This window comes from Entelurus aequoreus, linkage group LG06 (genome assembly GCF_033978785.1).
Source record: "Entelurus aequoreus isolate RoL-2023_Sb linkage group LG06, RoL_Eaeq_v1.1, whole genome shotgun sequence".
In the NCBI taxonomy this organism is placed as follows: Eukaryota; Metazoa; Chordata; class Actinopteri; order Syngnathiformes; family Syngnathidae; genus Entelurus; species Entelurus aequoreus.
The window spans coordinates 31,000,170-31,023,194 of NC_084736.1; the positions used below are offsets into that span (position 1 = coordinate 31,000,170).

Consider the following 23,025-nt stretch of genomic DNA (forward strand, 5'->3'; position numbering starts at 1 on the left):
ATAAAAATGGGACCCATTACCTCCCTGCTTGGCACTCCGCATCAAGGGTTGGAATTGGGGGTTAAATCACCAAAAATGATTCCCGGGCGCGGCCACCGCTGCAGCCCACTGCTCCCTTCACCTCCCAGGGAGTGAACAAGAGGATGGGTCAAATGCAGAGGACAAATTTCACCACACCTAGTGTGTGTGTGACAATCATTGGTACTTTAACTTTAACTTTGAAGGAGAGAAAGTGCCGTTGTTACAGCAGCACCAAGCAAGCTGGAGCTTTCTCTGTTAGTGGCGGACATGCAGCGACAGAAGTAAATAGTCTCTAAACACGAGTACAGTCCCCAATAACACCAGAAAAAGATGCTAGATTTGTTTTTGACAAAGAAAAAGTCAATAAAAGGAATGGAGAAGCCTCTCGAAACTTGAACAATTCTCAGCAAAGTACATTGTGCAGTAAGCAGCAGCAATTGGAAAATATTAGAAAAAGTATATGTTAATACTAATTAATAATAATACATGTTTGATTTTAAATGTATGTATAGATTTGATTGAGCCTTTTTAAGGAAAAGATATGCATCATTGCCGATTATGCAAATTTGGTGTTGACCACGCCCCCATCGCCACAGGTATGTTGGCAATCGGGGGAGAAACCCTGCAAGTTATTAAAAGTTAAATCATGCTTCTCAGGAAGTTGAAAGACAAAAAAAGGGAATTATTATTTTATTTTTTTGTTAGACTGGAGGTTTACAAAGTACCTTGCGACACTTTGACTTCCTGCACTTTATTTGCACATCAAAGTACTTGTTTGTGGTGATAAATATGATTGGAACATTTGAGCATTATATTTGTGTTCATTCACTGTAAGTGCGTTTATCCTTGACCTTCGTTTTACGCATTATGGCATTTTTACCAAGCCTTTTATTTTTATTTTTTATTTTTTTGACAGTACCACAGTAATATCGTACCATGGCCTTAAAGGGGAACTGCACTTTTTTTTTGGAATTTCGCCTATTACTCACAATCCTTATGTAAGACAAGAACACATATGTTGGTTTTTTTATGCATTGTAAATAAAAAAATGCTGGCAAGAGTCAGCTAATGATGGAGGCAATCGGATTTGCTCTATTCCGCCTGTAAAGCGCTCTAAAAAACCTCCCATTTTATTTACACGCTGTAAGTATATATGTAATGTATTAACATTCATAATAACATGTACTGTTTATGTATTTTGGTCATTTTAAGCATACGGCGGCGTATTCATTTCACAGACGCATCACAATGTTCACTTTTTCCTTCAACAACAACAAGACTACTTACTAATCATGGCAGACTTGATGAGAGACAACAAAGACTACTTTGGAATTAATGATGATCCAGAAACTTCTATTTTTGAGCCTGAATATAAGGAGGATGATCTACAAGTTTTAGAAGCTGTGTGCTAAACAGATGCAGCTTTAGTGAAACACTAAGTATCATGTAGCAGTATTCCTAAGTGCTAAAGAAGATATACAAACATAATAAAACAATCACTTACTGTATAATGTCTGCTCTCACTGGGATAAAGACTGATGGGATGTTTATATCTGCCCCTTTACATGAAGAATTAACGTTAATCCTCACGAAGGGTTAAAAAAAAAAGTACCACAATTGAGCGTCTTTTCGTGTTGAATGTCAGAGTTGACCAACTTGTGGGTTCATGTCCACAACCTTCTACTATCCAGGTGAGAGGCATGATTTATCATCTAGAATTAGCTTTCACCAACTCAGAGGAGATGCAGCAGCTCAACATGTCAATATGGCAGCATAAGCTAGTTAGCCCTAAAAAACAGTTTGTCTGAGTTAGCGCTTATAATAACAATATGGCTCATACTTGTTAATATTCAGATCACGACATGTGAATGGAGTATTATTGGCGCTTTGTGGATGTTTTTTTAGACGGAATAATGTACTCCCAATAGCTGCATTGTTAGCTACCTCGTATTTGCCATATTTTACGATTTAGAATGCATTAAAAAGAAAAACGTGTTCTTGTCTTGCATAAGGATTGTGAATGATAGACAACGTTACAAAAAAAGTACAGTTCCCCTTCAAAATAAGAGAATAAGATACAATAATGAATGTTTATTATAAGTTTATTTGACTTATTGTTACCTTTTCATTGTGTTAAGAATGGTAAACTTTAAAAATAGTCTCTACTGTTAATACAAGTTATTTGAAGGCTAAAGTAGCACTAAAAAAAGTAATTATTTTGTCAATCCATTATTGTTTTTTTAGAGTGTTTCATTGGTGGATTAGTGTACTCCCTTTAGCCATCTCATACTTGCCATATTTTACGACTTATAAGGCATCAAAAAAGAAGAACATGTGTTCTTGTCTTGTATAAGGATGGTGAATGATAGACAAAATTAAAAAAAAAAAGTGCAGTCCATCTTTAAAACCGTGACGATATTTTACCATGAGATTTTGATATAATTTGATAACCAAACACACAGAAAGAGGTTTCAACAAGCAATACAAGTTTTGGATAATATGACCTCTTGGATGCATATAACCCATCAAGCAATTTATTTGAGTCAAACATTTGACTTCTACAAAACCCAAAACCAGTGAAGTTGGCACATTGTGTACATGGTAAATAAAAACAGAATACAATAATTTGCAAATACTTTTCAACTTATATTCAATTGAATAGACTGCAAGATATTTAATGTTCACACTGAGAAACTTAACTCTTTTTTGCAAATAATCATTAACTTAGAATTTAATGGCAGCAACACGTTGCAAAAAAGTTGTCACAGGGGCATTTTTACCACTGTGTTACATGGCCTTTCCTTTTAACAACACTCAGTAAACGTTTGGGAACTGAGGAGACTGATTTTTGAAGCTTTTCAGTTGGAATTATTTCCCATTCTTGCTTAAATGTACAGCTAAAGTTGTTTAACAGTCGGGGGTCTCCTTTGTGGTATTTTAGGCTTCACAATGCGTCACACATTTTTAATGGGAGACAGGTCTGGACTACAGGCAGGCCAGTCTAGTACCCGCACTCTTTTACTGTGAAGCCACGCTGTTGTAACACATGTCTTGGCATTGTCTTGCTGAAATATAACGTTGCTTGGATGGCAACATATGTTGCTCCAAAACCTGTATGTACCTTTCAGCATTAATGGTGCCTTCACAGATGTGTAAGTTACCCATGCCTTGGGCACTAATACACCCCCATACCATCACAGATGCTGGCTTTTCAACTTTGCGCCTAGAACAGTCCAGATGGTTCTTTTCCTCTTTGTTCTGGAGGACATGACGTCCACAGTTTCCAAAAACAATTTGAAATGTGGACTCGTCAGACCACAGAACACTTTTCCACTTTGCATCAGTCCATCTTAGATGAGCTCGGGCCCAGCCAAGCCGGCGGTGTTTCTGGGTGTTGTTGATAAATGGCTTTGGCTTTGTATAGTAGAGTTTTAACTTGCACTTACAGATGTAGCGACCAACTGTAGTTACTGACAGTGGTTTTCTGAAGTGTTCCTGAGCCCATGTAATGATATCCTTTACACACCTTTAATCTTAATCTAATGTCGCTTTTTGATGCAGTACCGCCTGAGGGATCGAAGGTCACAGGCTTAGCCGCTTACGTGCAGGGATTTCTCCAGATTCTCTGAACCTTTTGATGATATTATGGACCGTAGATGGTGAAATCCCTAAATTCCTTGCAATGGCTTGTTGATAAATGTTGTTCTTAAACTGTTAGACAATTTACTCATGCATTTGTTCAGAAAGTGTTGACCCTCGCCCCATCCTTGTTTATAAATGGAAGCTGCTTTTATACCCAATCATGGCACTCACCTGTTCCCAATTAGCCTGTTCACCTGTGGGATGTTCCAAATAAGTGTTTGATGAGCATTAATCAACTTTGTCAGTCTTGTTTGCCACTTTGCCAGCTTTTTTGAAACATGTTGCAGGCATCAAATTCCAAATCAGCTAATGTTTGCAAAAAATAACAAAGTTTCTCAGCTTGAACATTAAATATCTTGTCTTTGCAGTCTATTCAATTGAATATAAGTTGAAAAGGATTTGCAAATCTTTGTATTCTGTTTTTATCTACCATTTACACAACGTGGCAACTTCACTGGTTTTGGGTTCTGATTCACATGAAAGCATAGTCATTATTTTCAGAATAAAATACCAACTCCGATGTCTTTTGCAGGCCAGCTCAGCAGCGGTGCGCCGCTTCACCAAGCCGCCAGAGTCTTTGGAGCGCTCGCTGGAGCTTTCCCGCCACCGTGGTCGCAAAAGGACCCAGAAGAGGCCAAACTACAAGAACCTGGGAGAGGAGGAGGACGATGGGGGCGCTGGAGGCGGCAGCAGCCGAGAAGCGGGCGAGGAGGGCTGGGAAGATGGCGGCAGAGGAGGAGAGAGGGAGAAGGGAAAAGGTACAGAGCTTGTGGGAGCAGGTGGGAGTTCTAAGGCGAGCAGAGCGAGTGGGGAAGCAGCGGAAGGTGAGTGTGAGACAGCCACGCTTTCGTCCTCCTTCATCCCCGTTAATTATCACCACGCCACCTTGGCAGCAGCCCTCCTCTCCAAACCAGGAAGAGAAACAAGAAAGTACTCCATAGTTACCTAACTCTTCCACTTTGTAGCACCAAAACAATCAAACATTCTCTTAGCCTAGTTTTGAGACGAGGCCCTCCTGCCTCCCTTGCTTTCATTTGGTTCCCATGGCGACCACTCACCATACGCCATTGCTCGTAAATTGTCCATTTCCACAATGACGTCATCCATCCTGTGCGCCTCACCTGTCCGCCTGTCTTCTTCCTCTGGCTCTGTGTGCATCATTCATTCAGAATTCAACCTTTGACTTGTTTGGATTTCAAAACAATAACTGAGTGACAGTATAATTACTTCTTTTTTTTGTCCTACTGTAGCCTTCAAAGAACAGTAGAGGCTATTTTTAAAGTTTACCATTCTTAACTTGATGAAAAGGGAAAAATAAGTCAAATATACTTAAAATAAACATTCATTATTGTATATTATTCTCTTATTTTGTACTTTTTTGTAATGTTGTCTATCATTCACAATCCTGAGGCAAGACAACACGTTTTTCTTTTTTGATGCATTCTAAGTCGTAAAATATGGCAAGTACGAGGTGGCTAAAAGGAGTACATTGATCCGCCCATAAAATACTCTAAAATAAAACAAAAAAACAATAATGGATTGAGAAAATAATTACTTTTTTTAGTGCTACTTTAGCCTTCAAAGAACTTGTATTAACAGTAAAGGCTATTTTTAAAGTTTACTATTCTTAACACAATGAAAAATAAGTAAAATAAACTTAAAATAAACATTCATAATTGTATATTATTCTCTTATTTTGAATGGGAAATGTACTTTTTTTGTAATGTTTATCATTCACAATCGTTATGCAAGACAAGAACACGTTTTCCTTTTTAATGCATTCTAAGTCGTAAAATATGGCAAGTAGGAGGTGGCTAAAGGGAGTACACTAATCCGCCCATGAAACACTCTAAAAAACACAATAATGGATTGACAAAATAATGACTTTTTTAGTGCTACTGTAGCCTTCAAAGAACCAGTAGTGTCAGGAGGTGTTGGTGATGAACCCTAAGATGCAGAGATGGCAGGCTTGATGCCGGAAAACATGACTTTTAATGTCAAAAATAAAATGCAGGAAAACAGGAACCAGGAAACAGGCAAACTGGAAACAGCAAACAGTAACCAGCTAACAATACTCCAGCACTGAATGGAGGGCGAGGCAGGTATGAATAGTAGTCTGCTGACTGCGCTGACAGGAAATAAAGCACAAAAAGAGGGAAAACTAAAACAACCTGTCAGTGACAAGCCTGACAGTAGCTCCCCTTCCCATAACGGATACCAGACGTTTGTAGAAAAACTAAAAAGTCCAAAGTCACGGGGAGGGCAGAGGGAGGACAAGGCGGTGGGCCGCCAGGCCAAGTGTCCCCGCAACCAGCGGGGAAGAGTCAGGTGGCAACTTGCCGCCGCAACTGGCGAGGCGGTCGCCCACGGAACAGCCATATCCGACGAGATGGCCGCCCAGGCGTCAGCCCAGCTGGAGGTCGCGGAGGCGACTATGCTGGAGACGCTGGCGACGCCATGGGACGGCCCGCCGGAGACGAGGAAGCTGGCGATGCCTTGGGACGGCCGGCCAGAGACGAGGAAGCTGGCGACGCCGTGGGACGGCCGGCCAGAGACGAGGAAGCTGGCGACGCCTTGGGACGGCTGGCCAGAGACGAGAAAGCTGGCGACGCCGTGGGACGGCTGGCCCAGAGACGAGAAAGCTGGCGACGCCGTGGGATGGCAGGCCACAGACGAGGAAGCTGGCGACGCCTTGAGACGGCTGGCCCAGAGACGAGAAAGATGGCGACGCCGTGGGACGGCCGGCCACAGACGAGGAAGCTGGCGACGCCGTGGGACGGCCGGCCGGAGACGAGAAAGCCGATGTCGTCGGCCTGGGCAGAGCCAGGGACGAGGAAGACGATGTCGTCGGCCTGGGCGGAGCCAGAGACGAGGAAGACAATGTCGTCAACCTGGGCGGAGCCAGAAACGAGGAAGACGATGTCGTCAGCCTGGGCGGAGCCAGAGGAGCAGGCAGCTCGTCTGCCGGCCTGGGAGGGCCCACCGGGGTGGATGGCGGCGTCTGTAGGTTCACCGGGGTGGATGGCGGCATCTGTAGGCCCACCGGGGTAATGGCGGCGTATGTAGGTCCACCGGGGTGGATGACGGCGTCTGTAGGTCCACCGGGGTGGATGACGGCATCTGTACGTCCACCGGGGTGGATGACGGCATCTGTAGGTCCACCGGGGTGGATGCCGGCGCCTGCAGCAGATCCACTGGAGTTAGAAATAGCTGTGCCTCCCCAGCTGCACAGCTACTCATAGCACCCCCCTCAAGGGACGGATCCAAGACGTCCCCAAACAGGCCCACAGACGACATTGATGGGTCGGAGGGAACGTGAAAGGAGGCAACACGTTTTTCTTTTTTTATGCATTCTAAGTCGTAAAATATGGCAAATACGAGGTCGCTAACAATGCAGCTAATGGGAGTACATTATTTCATCCATTTACATGTCGTGACCTGAATATTAACAAGTATTAGCGATATTGTTATTATAAGCGCTAAGGTTGAGGAACTACTTTTCAGCAGTGTCGTGATCACAGAGGGCTAACTAGCTTATGCTGCTATATTGACATATTGAGCTGCTGCATTACCTTCCAGTTGGTGAAAGTTAATTCTAGATGATAAATCATGTCTCTCACCTGGATAGTAGAAGGTTGTGGACATAAACCCACAAGTTGGTCAACTTTGACATCCAACTTAGACCGGGAGACGGCGAGAAAGACACGAAGAGACGCTCGTTTGCGGCACCTGTTTTTTAAAAACCTACCTAAAAGGGAAGATGTAAACATTCCATCAGTCTTTATCCTAGTGAGAGCAGACATTGTACAGTAAGTGATTGTTTTATTATGTTTGTATATCTTGTTTAGCACTTAGCAATACTGCTACATGATGCTTAATGTTGCATTAAAGCTGCATCTGTTTAGCACACAGCTTCTAAAACTTGTAGATCTTCAATTCAGGATAAAAAATATAAGTGTATATAAAACGTTGAGGGCAGTTTTTTGATGTTTTTAGAGTGCGTTATAGGCAGAAAAGTGCGATTTCTCTCACCTCCATTGTTAGCTGGCTTTTGCTAGCGTTTATTTACTATTTAGAATGCACGAATAAAAGAAAAGCGAATGTGTTCTTGGCTCACGTAAGTATTGTGAATGATAGACAAAATATATATATTTTTTTAAAAGTGCAATTTCACTTTAAATATCTCCTATTGAGGATGTCAAAGTGGCATTTTTGATGTAAAGTAGTTGGACCCCTGAATAGGTCAATAATTCATGACATCATTGATTTTGATAAATTTTTTTTAGCAATGACATTTAAAAAAAAAAACTTTTCTCTTTACATTTCACCTATGTGCTCTTTTATTTTATTTTTTTATGTTGTTTTTTTTTTTTTACTAGTTTTTTTTAGAATGTGCCGAGGCCCGTTAAAAAATAGCTGCGGGCTGCAAACGGGCCCCACTTTGGACACTCCTGCTCTATATCAACTTCAGATCTACATGGCGATATATAGTTTTATTTATTTATTTATTTTATGTTTGATGTCTTTTTTGTGTTAAAAAAATCACTTTTTTATGGTAAGATATACAACATTTTCCTCCAAAATATGACAAAGTGGAATATTTCATGTGAAGTAATTGGACCCTTGAATAACATTGATTTTGATTCATTATTATTATTATTATTATTATTTTTTAGCAATGACAGTTTTTTTTTAACTTTTCTCTTTACATTTCACCTATGTGATGGCCCCCGTGCCGCACTTTGGACACCCCTGGTATATACCAAATAATATATTGCAATAATTGGTTTAAATGGAGAATCTTGTTGAATCGATAATTAATTATGAATCAAAATGTCAACCCAATAATCAGGAGTTGTAAGATTCACATCCTTGATGAGCTATAAATATATATATTTTAACCAATAAATAAATACATTTGTCAATGTACTGATAGTTATGAGTGAAAGTGAAAGGGAAACTGCTTAGTGACCATTCTTGTGTAAAAAAAGGCTCTCACACGTGCACGTTATGACCGCATGTGTGTTTTTGCACGTCCAGAGATTGAGATGGTGGTGATGGACACCTGTAAAGTGACGGAGCTGACCGAGCAGAACATCACAGACGAAGAGAAGACGGAAGCTGCCACGCGCTCACACACCCAGAGAAGCAGGTGCACGCTGACGTGCCGCACGCCGGGGTTTGTCAAGAAATGTCTGATTTCCTCTTCTCCCGTGCCGCAGGCCCTTCTTGGACATGGTGTACAGCGCCCTGGACTGCACTGACGATGACTACCATGCACTGTTTGTCCTCTGCCTGCTTTATGCCGTCTCACACAGCAAAGGTTGCTTCTTTTATTTCATGTAAAGTTGTTTTGTTTTGTTACAGTGGCTTTTCAGCCATCAGAATATTTACCTGAATGCATTGCAGTCATCCATCGTTGATCACGGCTAGTTGGTTCCAGGCCTGACTGTAATAAACGTATTTTTATAGTTGGAGCTTAAACAATATTTTCTAAATATGTTTATAACATAATTAGAGCCATCCAAACATGAAATTACGCTGGTTTCACCCAATATAGTAGCCTTGAGTGTGTTCTATTGTAGATTACAGTACTCACTAGTAGCGTCATTGCTATGGCAGTCACCCGGCCACTACAACAAAACCACAACGTGGAAATCCTTAATCGCATCCTGGGTAATTCTTCCTAAGTTAGACCTGGGCTTCCATGGACGTAAGTTGTTCTGTCAAAAGTCGGTCAACTTGGCAGTCGCAGCTTCGTCCATTAGCCGTGTTGTTAGCATTGTGTTGTCATTTCATAGTTTAAACATAAACAATAGTTTTTAAATATGTTTATAACATAATTAGAGCCCTCCAAACATGAAATTATGCTGGTTTTTACCCAATATAGTAGCCTTGAGTGTGTTCTACTGTAGAATACAGTACTCACTAGTAGCGTCATTGCTATGGCAGTCACCCGGCCACTACAACAGAACCACTTTGTGGAAATACTTCATCGGGAACCTATAATGCAAAGCAACTTTTCTTACATATTGGTACCTGTTTTTGTATATCTTGGATGTGCATAAGTCCGGAAAAAGTTAAAAATCAAACAATTGAGGAACGGCGGAAATATATTTTTTAACAACTTGTTCGTAAATTGCCCAATTTGTGACAATTTCACCAATATTGACAACAGCGGATTATCCACATATGGTATAAATTTACCCAAAGTGCTCTGCGGGAGTTGTAGTCAATAAGTTCCTTTTTTTCCCCTCTTCCCTCTTGTTGAGGGGCAGACTGGCTCGTACATGCACATGCATTCTACGATGTTGCTATTTCTAATATAAAATAGTGTATAGTTCAAACTTATACCTGTCAGTAGACTCGCTGCGGAAGTGCTAAACACTAAAACATGGCTGAAAGAGGCTTGAAGTTGGTCTGTAAAACATCATCGATGCAACATTTTTACCAAAGAACCACCATTACATGTTATGTAGACCACAGGGAAGAGTTTACATATAGAAAATAAATCATAATATAACCCCTTTTAGTGATCTAATTTCAAACATTTGAATGCATGTACAGCACTTAAAACCTTTAGTATATCAGTATGTGGAATTAAATGATGGCATGGATTAATAGACAATGTACTAAGTGACCCTGATGCAAAGTCCCACCAAAGATGTGTTATTGATGAAGCAGGAGTTGAAGATGAGGTGCATCAAAAAGTTGTGAAGATAGCACCAAGATTAGTCGTCGTGTTGTTGGCGTTGTCACTTTTAACCCGGAAACGGACGTTTCGCTGAATATGTTTATCTTTTGCCACAACAAACCGTAATTATAGAAAATAGACGGAGTAGACATTGACAGAGTAAAAGAAACAACATTTTTGGGCGTAATAATAGATGATAAAATGAACTGGAAATCTCATATAAAAATATACGACATAAGGTAAAGCAAAATATGCACTTGACCAAAAATCACTTTATATTCTCTACTGCTCGCTAGTGTTACCATACCTGAGTGATTGTGCAGAAATATGGGGAAATAACTACAAAAGTACACTTCATTCACTAACTATGTTACAAAAAAGATCAGAAATGATTGAAATTCAATTATTTTATGCATTTGCTACCCAACAATACTTCTTAACTAAAGAGGAGAAATATAACCTTAGAGAAACATGAAATTTCAAACATTTGTATGCACGCACAACACTTAAGACATTTAGTATATAAGTATGTGGAATTAAATGATGGCATGGTTTAACAAACAATGTACTAATATGATCGATCCACTTGAAGAGGCTATGCAAACTAAAAGTGTTTACAAAGTACAAAAAATAATACTTTTGATGAACATTTATGGAAAATGAGATATTATTCACCTCATATGCGAACCATAAGTGACTCAACTATTACTACGAGATCTGTTGCATTCATTCAAAACGAGGACAGGAAGTGTCAATGTGCTACTAAATTGCTATCAATTGGAAAAGGGGCAGGATGAGGCTTCTTCCTACTCCTTTTTAAACATGTTGTGAAGAGAAATATAAATATGTATATCTCTTGCCATTGCATACGTGTTCGAAATACATTTAAACCAAACAAGAGAAAAATACTGCACAGTAAAAAACTTTATTTCCACCATAAATATGTAGAATATATATATATATATATATATAAATATATATATATATATATATATATATATATATATATATATATATATATATATATATATATATATATATATATATATATATAGTGTTACCTCGCTACAACACGGTTCACAGATTTTTACTTTTTTTACAGCGTATAAATGCGCATTGTGTTCTGCGTCCTGATTGGCCAAGGGACTGTAGACCATTGTCAATCAATCTTCTTCATGCCATGTGTCCTGTACACTACAGAATGTGTTCAGCTTGCCTAATTTACAAAATTCTTTGATGCGAGCATACATATACTGTGCAGTATTGTAAACGAAAAAAACACAATAAATAAAATAAAAAAACGTGTTAACGAAAAAAACTTAATAAATAAAAAATGTGTAAACGAAAAAAAACATAATAAATAAAAAAATCTGTAAACGAAAAAAAACCAAATAAAAAAAAAAATCTGTAAATGAAAAAAAACATAATAAAAAAACGTGTAAACAAAAAAAAACAAAAAAAACGTGTAAAGTAAAAAAACATAAATAAATAAAAACTTGTAAACGAAAAAAACATAACAAATTTAAAAAATGTGTAAACGAAAAAAACATAATACATTTTAAAAAAACATGTAAACGAAAAAAATATAATAAAAAAAGCATAATAAATAAAACAAACCTGTAAACGAAAAAAACATAATAAAAAAATTTATAAACGAAAAAAACAAATAAAAAAATGTAAACAACAAAACAATACATTTTTCAAAAAACGTGTAAACGAAAAAAACATAATAAATAAAAAAAAAACATGTAAAGGAAATAACCATAATAAATTTTTAAAAAACGTGTAAATGAAAAAACATGCACAGTAAATGGAAAAAAAATATTCGGTAAATGAAAAAACATAGTGTATGAAAAAAATATATAATGAACGAAAACATAAAAAACGGGGGCGGGGGAATCAACTTCAACTACACGGATTTTACTAAAGCGGGTATTTTTTGGAACGTAACCCCAGCGTTAAATGAGGGAACACTGTATTTATGTACCGTTATAGACAAAAATCTTGACGTAGTGAGGCCCCAATATTGGAAGTGCGATGTGGCGAGGGACGACTGTAATCATGTAGTTAACATAAGATACAATCTATGTTAGAAGACTGGACGTGACCTGGAGCTACATTTAAATTTAGGTAAAGTTTGATTAGTTTTGGAGCACAAAGCATACACCTGACCAAAATGTCTGGCACCTCTTTCCTCAGGCATCAACGGTGATCTCCTGGAGAGGTTGCAGCTGCCAGTCCCCGACAAGGAGAGAAGTTCCTACAGTTTGGTTCTTGCAGAGAGGCTGATTCGAGTCATGAGTCTGGCAGCACAGCCAGGTCATTTGCAATCTCCAAAGCGTCCCTCCCAGAACTGTGCAAGTGTGGCTTATTGCTGTCTTGGTCCTGTGTTCAGATGGTAGAGTGCGCCTTGCCACCCTGGAGCTCAGCTGCCTTCTACTGAAACAGTCCGTCTTGTCTGGAAGTCAGTGCATCATCAAAGACGTTCACCTGGCCTGCCTGGAGGTACGACTCACTCACTTCCAACAAACAAGGGGAAAAACCTGAAACAGAACCAGGACTCCCATCTGCCTGGACAATTAGGGATGGGTACCAAATTACATACTTTTATACTGTAGGTAAAACTTAATTTTGTCGGTAGTACTGAGTACTTTAGGGCTCCCCTCAGGTTTGGTCCCAGGGACCTGGAAGGTTCTCAGTATTAAATAAATTTTGAAAAATGTTTGTTTTCAAAGCTTAAATCTCTAGATCAACTTTAGATCGGTCTATATAAAGTTTTATTGATGGTTTTTTTACTGTTTTATGCCCATTTTGTAAAAAAAAAAAAAAAAAAAAAATTCTGGAAAACACGCAAAATATGCAATTATTTCCCCTCAAAAAATGTCAAAGTAGAATATTTCAACTGAAGTGTTTGAAAATAGGTCAATAATTATTTACAACATTGATTTTGATTCATTATTATTTTTTGTGAAATGACAGGTTGTATGAAGAAAAATCCCACAAAAATGATCAGGGATCCAAAAAGGTCCCACTCAAAAAAGTGTTAATTATTTTTTTTACTTTCAACGCTTAAATCTCTCGATCAACTTCAGATCTATCTGTAGATTGTGTGTGTGTGTGTGTGTGTGTGTGTGTGTGTGTGTGTGTGTGTGTGTGTGTGTGTGTGTGTGTGTGTGTGTGTGTGTGTGTGGGTGTGTGTGTGTATGTGTGTATGTGTGTGTGTGTGTGTGTGTGTGTGTGTGTGTGTGTGTGTGTGTGTGTGTGTGTGTGTGTGTGTGTGTGTGTGTGTGTATGTATATATACACACACAGTATATATATACTAAAAAAAATTGGTATAATTAACTTGGTGATAAGTTGAAGATGCAACAAAATTAAATACAATTTTCCCCAAAAAAATGTGCAAAAATGAAAGAAGACAGCAAATGAAGTACACCACACCTAAATAAAATATACATAAGTTGAAAAAAATGTCTTTCTTGCAACTTAAAAAAAATGTTGCAACATTTTCCAATACTTTTTTCCAAGTTTTGAGAACTTTTTGTTTTTTAATTTGGTAAAACTTGGTATAATTAAGTTGGTGATAAGTTGAAGATTCACCAAAATTAAGTAACATTTTCCCTCCAAAAAATGTGCAAAAATGAAATAAGACAGCAAATTAAGTACACCACAACTAAATAAAATATATAAGGTAAAACATTTTACTTTGATGCAACTTCAAAATAATGTTGCAACTTTTTCCAAGTAATTTTTCCAAGTTTTGAAAACGTAGTTTTTTAATTTGGTAAAACTTTGTATAATTAAGTTGGTGATAGGTTGAAGATGCGATAAAATTAGGTTTAATAAACATGAAAAAAGGATGCAAATTAATTACACCGCCCCTAATTAAATGTATTTTCTAGGTTGGTAAAACTTGGTATTATTAACTTGGTGATGAGTTGAAGATGCAACAAAATTAAGTAAAATTTTAAAAAAAATTGCATAAATTAAGTTGGAGAAAAATTAAAGAAAACAGCAAATGAAGTACACCAAACCTACATAATATATATATATAAGTTAACATGTTTTACTTTGATGCAACTTTAAAAAAATGTTGCAACTTTTTTCAATCCCTTTTTACAAGTTGCAACATTTTCCAATCAATTTTTACAAGTTTTGAGAACTTTCTGTTTTTTAATTGGGTAAAACTTTGTATAATTAAGTTGGTGATAAGTTGAAGATGCAACAAATTTAGGTTTAATAAACATGAAAAAAGGCAGCAAATTAATTACACGGGACCTAATTAAATTTATTTTATAGGTTGGTAAAACTTGGTATAATTAACTTGGTGATAAGTTGAAGATACAACAAAATTAGGTTTAATAAACATGAAAAAAGGCAGCTAATTAATTACACCGGACCTAATTAAATGTATTTTATAGGTTGGTAAAACTTGGTATAATTAACTTGGTGATAAGTTAAAGATGCAACAAAATTAGGTTTAATTAACATGAAAAATGACAGCAAATTAATTACACCGGACCTAATTAAATGTATTTTATAGGTTGGTAAAACTTGGTATCATTAACTTGGTGATAAATTGAAGATGCAACAAAATTAAGTAACATTTTTCACAAAAAATTTGCCAAAATGAAACAAGACAGCAAATTAAGTACACTACACCTAAATAAAATTTATAAAAGTTCAACATTTTTACTTTGATGCAAGTAAAAAAAAAAAATGTTGAAACATTTTCCAATCAATGCTTACTAGTTTTGAGAACTTTGTGTTTTTTAATTTGGTAATGTTTGGTATAATTAAGTTGGTGATAAGTTGAAGATGCAACAAAATTAGGTTTAATAAACATGAAAAAATGTAGCAAATTAATTACACCGCACCTAATTAAATGTATTTTAAAGGTTGGTATAAATTGGTATATTTAACTTGGTGATAAGTTGAAGATGCAACAAAATTAAGAACAATTTTCCCCCAAAAATGTGCAAAAATGAAAGAAGACAGCAAAGTAAGTACACCACAGCTAAATACAATACATATATGTTAAACAATTTTACTTTGATCCAACTTCTAAAAAATTGTTGCAACATTTTCCAATCAATTTGCAGAAGTTTTGTGAACTTATGTTTGTTAAAACTATTACTTTGGTAATAAACAATATGAAGTAGAATCTTCAGAAAATGGTCCATTTTGCAAAGCAACATACACACACACACACACGCACACACACACACACGTACACACACACACCACTTCTTGTGACATTTCATGTCCCAGATAAAGAATGTCATGGATCAAACTTCATGTTCCCAAGACTGTCCAGCAACGATGACCAAGATGCATGCTGGTCATCATTCCCCAGTCCTAGAAGAAGAACATTCCTTATCAATCGCCTCTTCTAAAGGACAGAAAAGAAAACAAATATTATAAAGAACAAAAAAAGGTGGAGTGTCTGATCCAAGGACAGAGGGCGGAAGCTGGATTGGTACCAGAATCCTTCACTCCCGAGTCAGTAATGAAGATAGTCGCCCCACCTTCTTTCTTTTCTCTGCTCGGGTTTACAGGAATCAGGTGCAGCCCTGCTGCCGCCATCTTTTTAATTGGTTAATGAATAGCCAATTACACTCATTTATGCTCAACCACCTGTCGTTAACGATCTTTTGGTTTCACAATTGTTTTCAGCAATAAAAACATAATCCAACTGTCAAATCTCAACAGATCAGAGTTGTGCTTTTGCAATAGAGATGGATTAATGGCTGCTTCCTGAAGAGTTGTTCATTTCAAAGAGCCGTTCAAAAGACTGGCTCCTTATTTTAATTATTATGTATATATATAAATATAAATATATATATATCTATATATATATATATATATATATATATATATATATATATATATATATATATATAGATATATATATATATGTATATATATATATATCTATGTATATAGATATATATATATAGATATATATATATATATATATATTGATTGATTGATTGATTGAGACTTTTATTAGTAGGTTGCACAGTGAAGTACATATTCCGTACAATTGACCACTAAATGGTAACACCCGAATAAGTTTTTCAACTTGTTTAAGTCGGGGTCCACTTAAATTGATTCATGATACAGATATATACTATCATATATACTATCGTCATAATACAGTCATCACATATAATGAAATGTACACAAATATTACTCTATTTTTGAAATTTACTCTGAAATATTAGCTATAACTGGATTTTTGTTGTGTTTTTATTCTAAACACTCCATAAGGCGGTGCCATATTTCCCAGCTTAGAATTTTCCCACCTCACCTAAAAAAAAAGTCTAGCGTTTTAACAATATAGAAGAAAATACACAATAAGTCAGAATAAAATGCATTGATGGATATAAAAAGTATAAATAAAACAATAAAAATTAGGACAGAAATTAACAACAGAAAAAAGTGATGTGTTTACCTGACACATGAAACGTGACAAATTAGGGGTGTGCACTATCTACTTTAGCCACCAGATGGCAATAGAGTATTAAATATCTTGAAATGTGTTTTGTGGCAATTCCAACTTAGACCACAGTTTCAGTTGCTATGTAGAGTGGCGCTTTCCATCATTTTCAGCAGACTCCATGGAAAAATGATATACCCTTTGTGAATCCTAAAAAAAACAACATAAAATAAAAAATATATCTATTTCCGTATTTTTTATGAAAATATTTTGGTTTTATTTTATTAAAGAAAAAAAAAAGTTTATCCAAATGCTGCAAAATGTCCTTTAACTCTGACTTTTTCTAGTCCAGTTGCCAGCCGGGTGGCACGCACGTGCAGAGTCAATTGCCGACGCTAAACTTGCACGTGAAAAAAAAAAAAATAGAACGACTCACAACTGGGAATTGGTTCTCCTCGTTCACCTTAAAGAGGCGTTCAAAAGACCCGATTCGTTCGCTAACGTCACATCTTGGTTTTGCGTTATTTATTCCATGGAGGTCGTTTATTGGCGCCTGACGGTTGACTAACAATTGTACGCCCTACGCCTCCGAGTGCCCTTTGTGTTGTACGGGACGTGTTTGAACACGACTCACCCCAGTTTTTATTCAAAGTGTGTCGCATGTGGTCCGCCTGGGAAGGGCGTAGCAGCACAACAAAATCCTTCCTATAAGCCCAACGATTTACAAGATTAAAAGTGGGTGGGTCCTGACAAACGCCTGCTTTTCTTTGAACCACATTTTCTCTGTGTCACAGGGAGCGAGAGAAGAAAGTCTGCACCTGCTGCGTCGATTCTACAAGGTACATACATATATAGATTACAAAACCCAAAACCAGTGAAGTTGGCATGCTGTGTAAATGGTAAATAAAATCAGAATACAATGATTTGCAAATCCTTTTCAACTTATATTGAATAGACTGCAAAGACAAGATATGTAATGTTCCAACTGAGAATTTTTTTTTTTTTTGCAAATAATCATTAACTTAGAATTTAATGGCAGCAACACATTGCAAAAAAGTTGCCACAGGGGCATTTTTACCACTGTGTTACATGGCCTTTCCTTTTAACAACACTCAGTGAACGTTTGGGAACTGAGGAGACACATTTTTGAAGCTTTTCAGGTGGAATTCTTTCCCATTCTTGCTTGATGTACAGCTTAAGTTGTTCAACAGTCCGGGGTCTCCGTTGTGGTATTTTAGGCTTCATATTGCGCCACACATTTTCAATGGGAGACAGGTCTGGACTACAGGCAGGCCAGTCTAGTACCCGCACTCTTTTATTATGAAGCCATGCTGTTATAACACGTGGCTTGGCATTGTCTTGCTGAAATAAGCAGAGGCGTCCATAATAACGTTGCTTGGATGGCAACATCTCTTGCTCCAAAACCTGTATGTACCTTTCAGCATTAATGGTGCCTTCACAGATGTGTAAGTTACCCATGCCTTGGGCACTAATACACCCCCATACCATCACAGATGCTGGCTTTTCAACTTTGTACTTATAAAAGTCTGGATGGTTCTTTTCCTCTTTGGTCCGGAGGACACGACGTCCACAGTTTCCAAAAACAAATTGAGATGTGGACTCGTCAGACCACAGAACACTTTTCCACTTTGCATCAGTCCATCTTAGACGAGCTAGGGCCCAGCGAAGCCGGCGACGTTTCTGGGTGTTGTTGATAAATGGCTTTCGCTTTGCATAGTAGAATTTTAACTTGCACTTACAGATGTAGCAACCAACTGTAGTTACTGACAGTGGTTTTCTGAAGTGTTCCTGAGCCTGTGTGGTGATATCCTTTACACACTGATGTCGCTTTTTGATACAGTACCGCCTGAGGGATCAAAGGTCAAGACCTTGCCGATTACCTGTGGGATGTTCCAAATAAGTGTTTGATGAGCATTCCTCAACTTTCTCAGTCTTTTTTGCCACTTGTGCCAGCTTTTTTGAAACACGTGGCAGGCATCAAATTCCAAATGAGCTAATATTTGCAAAAAGAACAAAGTCTTCCAGTTCGAACATTAAGTGTTTTGTCTTTGCTGTGTATTAAATTAAATATAGGTCGAAAAGGATATGCAAATCATTGTATTCTGTTATTGTTACTGTCTTATTTACCATTTACACAATATGCCAACTTCACTGGTTTTGAGGTTTGTACGTACTCTATAATAGTGGACGTTCACAAAGCATTCAAAGAAAGCGTGCGAGTTTAAACAGCAGATGAATAATGTTTATTAGTGTGGATTTCAGTTTCTTTAAAGTAAACAAAACCAAATCCACACGCTCTCTGACTTTAATTTCGCTTCTGGGCTTGCTTTCTGTTTGTCTTTGACCTCAGTTGCAGTATCAGTAACAGCAGTTGTTTTCGGTGTCATAAATCAACACTGTCTGAAGAAAAAAAAGAAAAATATCTACTAAATTTAGAAACTTTTAGGATTTCTCTTTCTTTTTCCTCAAACACCGACTGAACAAAAATGTTTGAAATGATTTTTAAACGCATATGAATCCAAATCTTTGTTGAGGTTGGGAGAGCTGTAATAAATCCAGATCAAAGAACACTTATCTTAGCAGTAATTTAGTTGTCTATCTTGCAGGTTTTGTTTTTAGTAAGGTGATATGATAACGTAGGCGCAAAATAAGGATAACAAATATTGATCATGTTCAACTTTAAGAGTGGATTTATTTGTTTTCTTTAACTGGGACCTGTTAAAAAAATACATCTGCATAAAAAAAAATAGCAGTGGAGAAATAAGTACACAATTGGTATTTTAAAGCGCAGGTGTCAAACTCAAGGCCCTATCTGGCCCGCCACATCATTTTATTGGCCTGGAATAATGTGTTTTTTCTTACTTGAAGCATTTAACTTTCCATTTTTACAGAAAAAGTAAACATACTGAAAGCTTTTTCATATCTTTTGAACTTGGTCTAATATTGCAACAAATATAATGTTGTCATGCATTCCAGAATTCTTTTTTTTGTCTAAATCAAATTAGCATATCTTCCAGTATTCAAGCCGCACCCACCAGATTTTAGAACATAAATATTTTTACTTATATAAGCCGCACCAGACTATAAGTTGCAGATATATACTGGTACGAAATATTTTGTAAATGTTTCTTGTTTCCAAACGGTGTCTGTAACGGCAGTAAAACGGCTGATCAAACCAAACAGAAGTCATCGTCATTGACCCACTAGCTGCGCAAGCTAGCTCTCCAATCCGCTAAACAGACTCAATAACTTCACAGTGACGTTTTGGTGAATTTACAAAAGTGAAACAATACAAAAAGAATGCCATTGTAAGTTAATAATTAGTATTATTAACAAACGTTTTAGCATATTCGCTAATGCTAACGACGTTAGCTTGATTACATTATGATAGCACGTACAAATATGCATGAAAACACTCCTACAGACATCACACATGGGACGCTTTAGTAAGTAAGAATTGTTTTAGTTACACTTACAATCGTTGCTTGGAGTGATGAATGAAGAATTGATACAAGTAGAAACGCTATGGACGAACAGTAGACGAAACACAACTTATACTTCCGGTTCAAGGCACGAAAGAGGAAGTCCATTTTCAACCAGCAACACTTGCAGTGAGTAAACCTGTCCAAAAGATGGCGCATTAGCACAAACAATGACACACCTTTTCAGTGTCTCGGTCAGTGTTATGTCAAAGCTATATGTGGAATACAAAACATTATGGTCGTTAGCGAAGAAAAAAATCATAAATTAGCCGCACCGTTTTTATAAGCTGTAGGTTTCAAAGCGAAAGAAAAAAGTAGCGGCTTATAGTCCGGAAAATACAGAAACTACTTTAGCAAATTGTACACTGTAAAATCTTTTTTTAAGGTAAAAACTGGTAGCTCAGTCTAAAAACAGATTTGGTACCTTTTTGCCATTTATATTTATAAAAAACACCAAAATTTTGGTTTTTTTACTGTAAAATTCACAGATTTTGTTTACAGTGTACGTAATGAATACATGTCATTATTAAATAATTGCAGCCCTATGAAAACGAGTGTGACACCCGTTTAGCAAAGCTTGATATCAACAACCAGACACAAACCTAAATATAAAATGACCACAAAGGGAAAAGGAGTATCAATATCAAATTTTTCAAAGAATGTCCACTAGCCTTAAAACAATCCAGTAACGTTCTCTCTATGCATCACTTTGTCCTGCAGGGCGAGGAGATCTTTCTCGACATGTTTGAAGACGAATACAGGAGCATGACCGTAAGTCGGCCTTTTCCTTCAAAGACAAAAGGATGTTTGAAACTCTTCCAGGTGTTAAAAAGTGCCGATCGTTTCAGAGTAAACCGCTGAACGTGGAGTATTTGATGATGGACGCCTCCATACTGCTGCCACCCACCGGCACGCCTCTGACAGGCATCGACTTTGTCAAGCGGCTGCCTTGTGGAGATGTGGAGAAGACACGCAGGGTAGGTGCTAAAGGAGAGATGGACCCATACGGGCCAAGGAGGACGATAAGCGATATTTGGAGTAAAAGTTACTTCAACATGAATATTATATGTCAGTAAACAGCTGGGCAAGGCATTAAGTTGTTTTTTAACATTGTTTCTTAGGAAATGTGGGACCATAATGTTTGATGTTGTGTTTAATTTAGCAGCAAACATCACCTTTTTTTGATGTGTTTCTAAGAGGAGCATCAACATTTGCATTTCAAAATATATAAAATCTTGTGGAAATTGTTTTAAAAAAAAAATTAAATATGGCATTTTTCTACATAACAATAATTCATCATCTTTGCTCAATTTTGTAACAGTTTATTGATTGAGTACATTCTAAGGTTTCCTTGTGAAATATTGTGAACTCTCTATGTAGTGTATCGTATTTTCCGGACTATATTATAAGCCACACCCACTAAATTTTAGAAGAAAAAAATAGTTTTCCATATATTAGCCGCACCGGATTAATAGTCACAGTTATATACGTTGTGGAATGAGTTATTTACACAGAAATATTTTGTAAATGTTTATTTACATACCTTAATTGTTTCTAAACGGTGTCTGTAACACGGCAGTAAAACGGCTGATCAAACAAAAACATCAGTCATGGTCTTGGACCCACTCGCTGCGCAAGCTAGCTCTCCAATCAGCTAAACAGACTTAATAACTCCACGGTGATGTTTAGGTGAATTTAGTGAGGAGTTTGTGAAACTGAAACAACACAAAAAGAATGCCATTGTAAGTTAATAATTCGAACACCGACACTCGTAAACGTGTTAGCACATTAGCTAATGCTAACAACGCTCGCTTGATTACATTACGGTAGCGCGTACAAATATGCATGAAAACACACCTACAGACATCACACATGGGACGCTTTAGTAAGTAATAATTGTTGTAGTTATATTGTAAAACTTACAAACGTTGCTTGGAATGACAAATGAAGAATCCATACGAGTAGAAACGCTACGGACGGTTTTACTTCCGGTTTAAGGCATTAAAATATGAAGTGCATTGTCGACCCACAACACCTGCAGTGAGCAAACACATCCAAAAGATGGCGCCATAGCACCAACAATAACACACCTTTTCAGTGTCTCTGCTTGTGTTTGATGAAAAGTATTGACCACAGAACATTATTGCCGTCGAAGAAAAATCCATAAATTAGCCGCACCATTTTATAAGCCGTAGGGTTCAAAGCGTAGGAAAAAAGCAGCGGCTTACAGTCCGGAATTTACAGTATACTTGAGACATTTTTCCAGCTGGCTGACGTCATTTCTTCCTGGATGTTAAGGAAAGTATGAGAAAGTGTGAGCTACTACCTAATCTTCTGTAATTATATATCAATCACCTATTCGTCAAGATATTTACACGTTTGCATTTTTCGAGCGGTATCTTTTTCTGTCGTTTTTACGTCCCTCCATCTCTGTCACATTATTTGACTGAATCACGGAATTTCAATAAGTGATGCGGATGGAGGCTTGTCGATGGAAAACAAGCCAAACGGACCAGAAAAGAAGAACAAACACTGGATTTCCTCGCAAAAAATAGCATATTTGGGGATAATTATTGACAATAAGAGTAATTTGTATTCTTAAATTTAAAAAATAGATAGAAAATTGAGCTCCGGCGGAAAGGGATGTTTTTTCATGCAGGCCAAGCAGGCTTGTGCTTGAACACTTTACCAATTATTGATTTTTAAATACTATATATTGGTGTC

At 37.2% G+C, this 23,025-nt stretch overlaps 1 protein-coding gene across 3 annotated transcripts in view; it reads left to right on the forward strand.

The window, feature by feature from the left end:
• The window catches only part of clec16a (C-type lectin domain containing 16A), a 175,921-nt gene that overhangs the window by 98,491 nt on the left and 54,405 nt on the right, over positions 1–23,025 (forward strand). For 2 of the 3 annotated variants that reach the window (XM_062050505.1, XM_062050507.1), the window contains 8 exons: positions 4,196–4,487; positions 8,704–8,815; positions 8,886–8,986; positions 12,557–12,676; positions 12,753–12,862; positions 17,593–17,637; positions 21,022–21,072; positions 21,150–21,278. In XM_062050505.1, coding sequence (XP_061906489.1) covers positions 4,196–4,487; positions 8,704–8,815; positions 8,886–8,986; positions 12,557–12,676; positions 12,753–12,862; positions 17,593–17,637; positions 21,022–21,072; positions 21,150–21,278 — 960 coding nt within the window. The remainder of the gene's footprint in view (positions 1–4,195; positions 4,488–8,703; positions 8,816–8,885; positions 8,987–12,556; positions 12,677–12,752; positions 12,863–17,592; positions 17,638–21,021; positions 21,073–21,149; positions 21,279–23,025) is intronic. The other variant, XM_062050506.1, reaches the window with a different exon arrangement.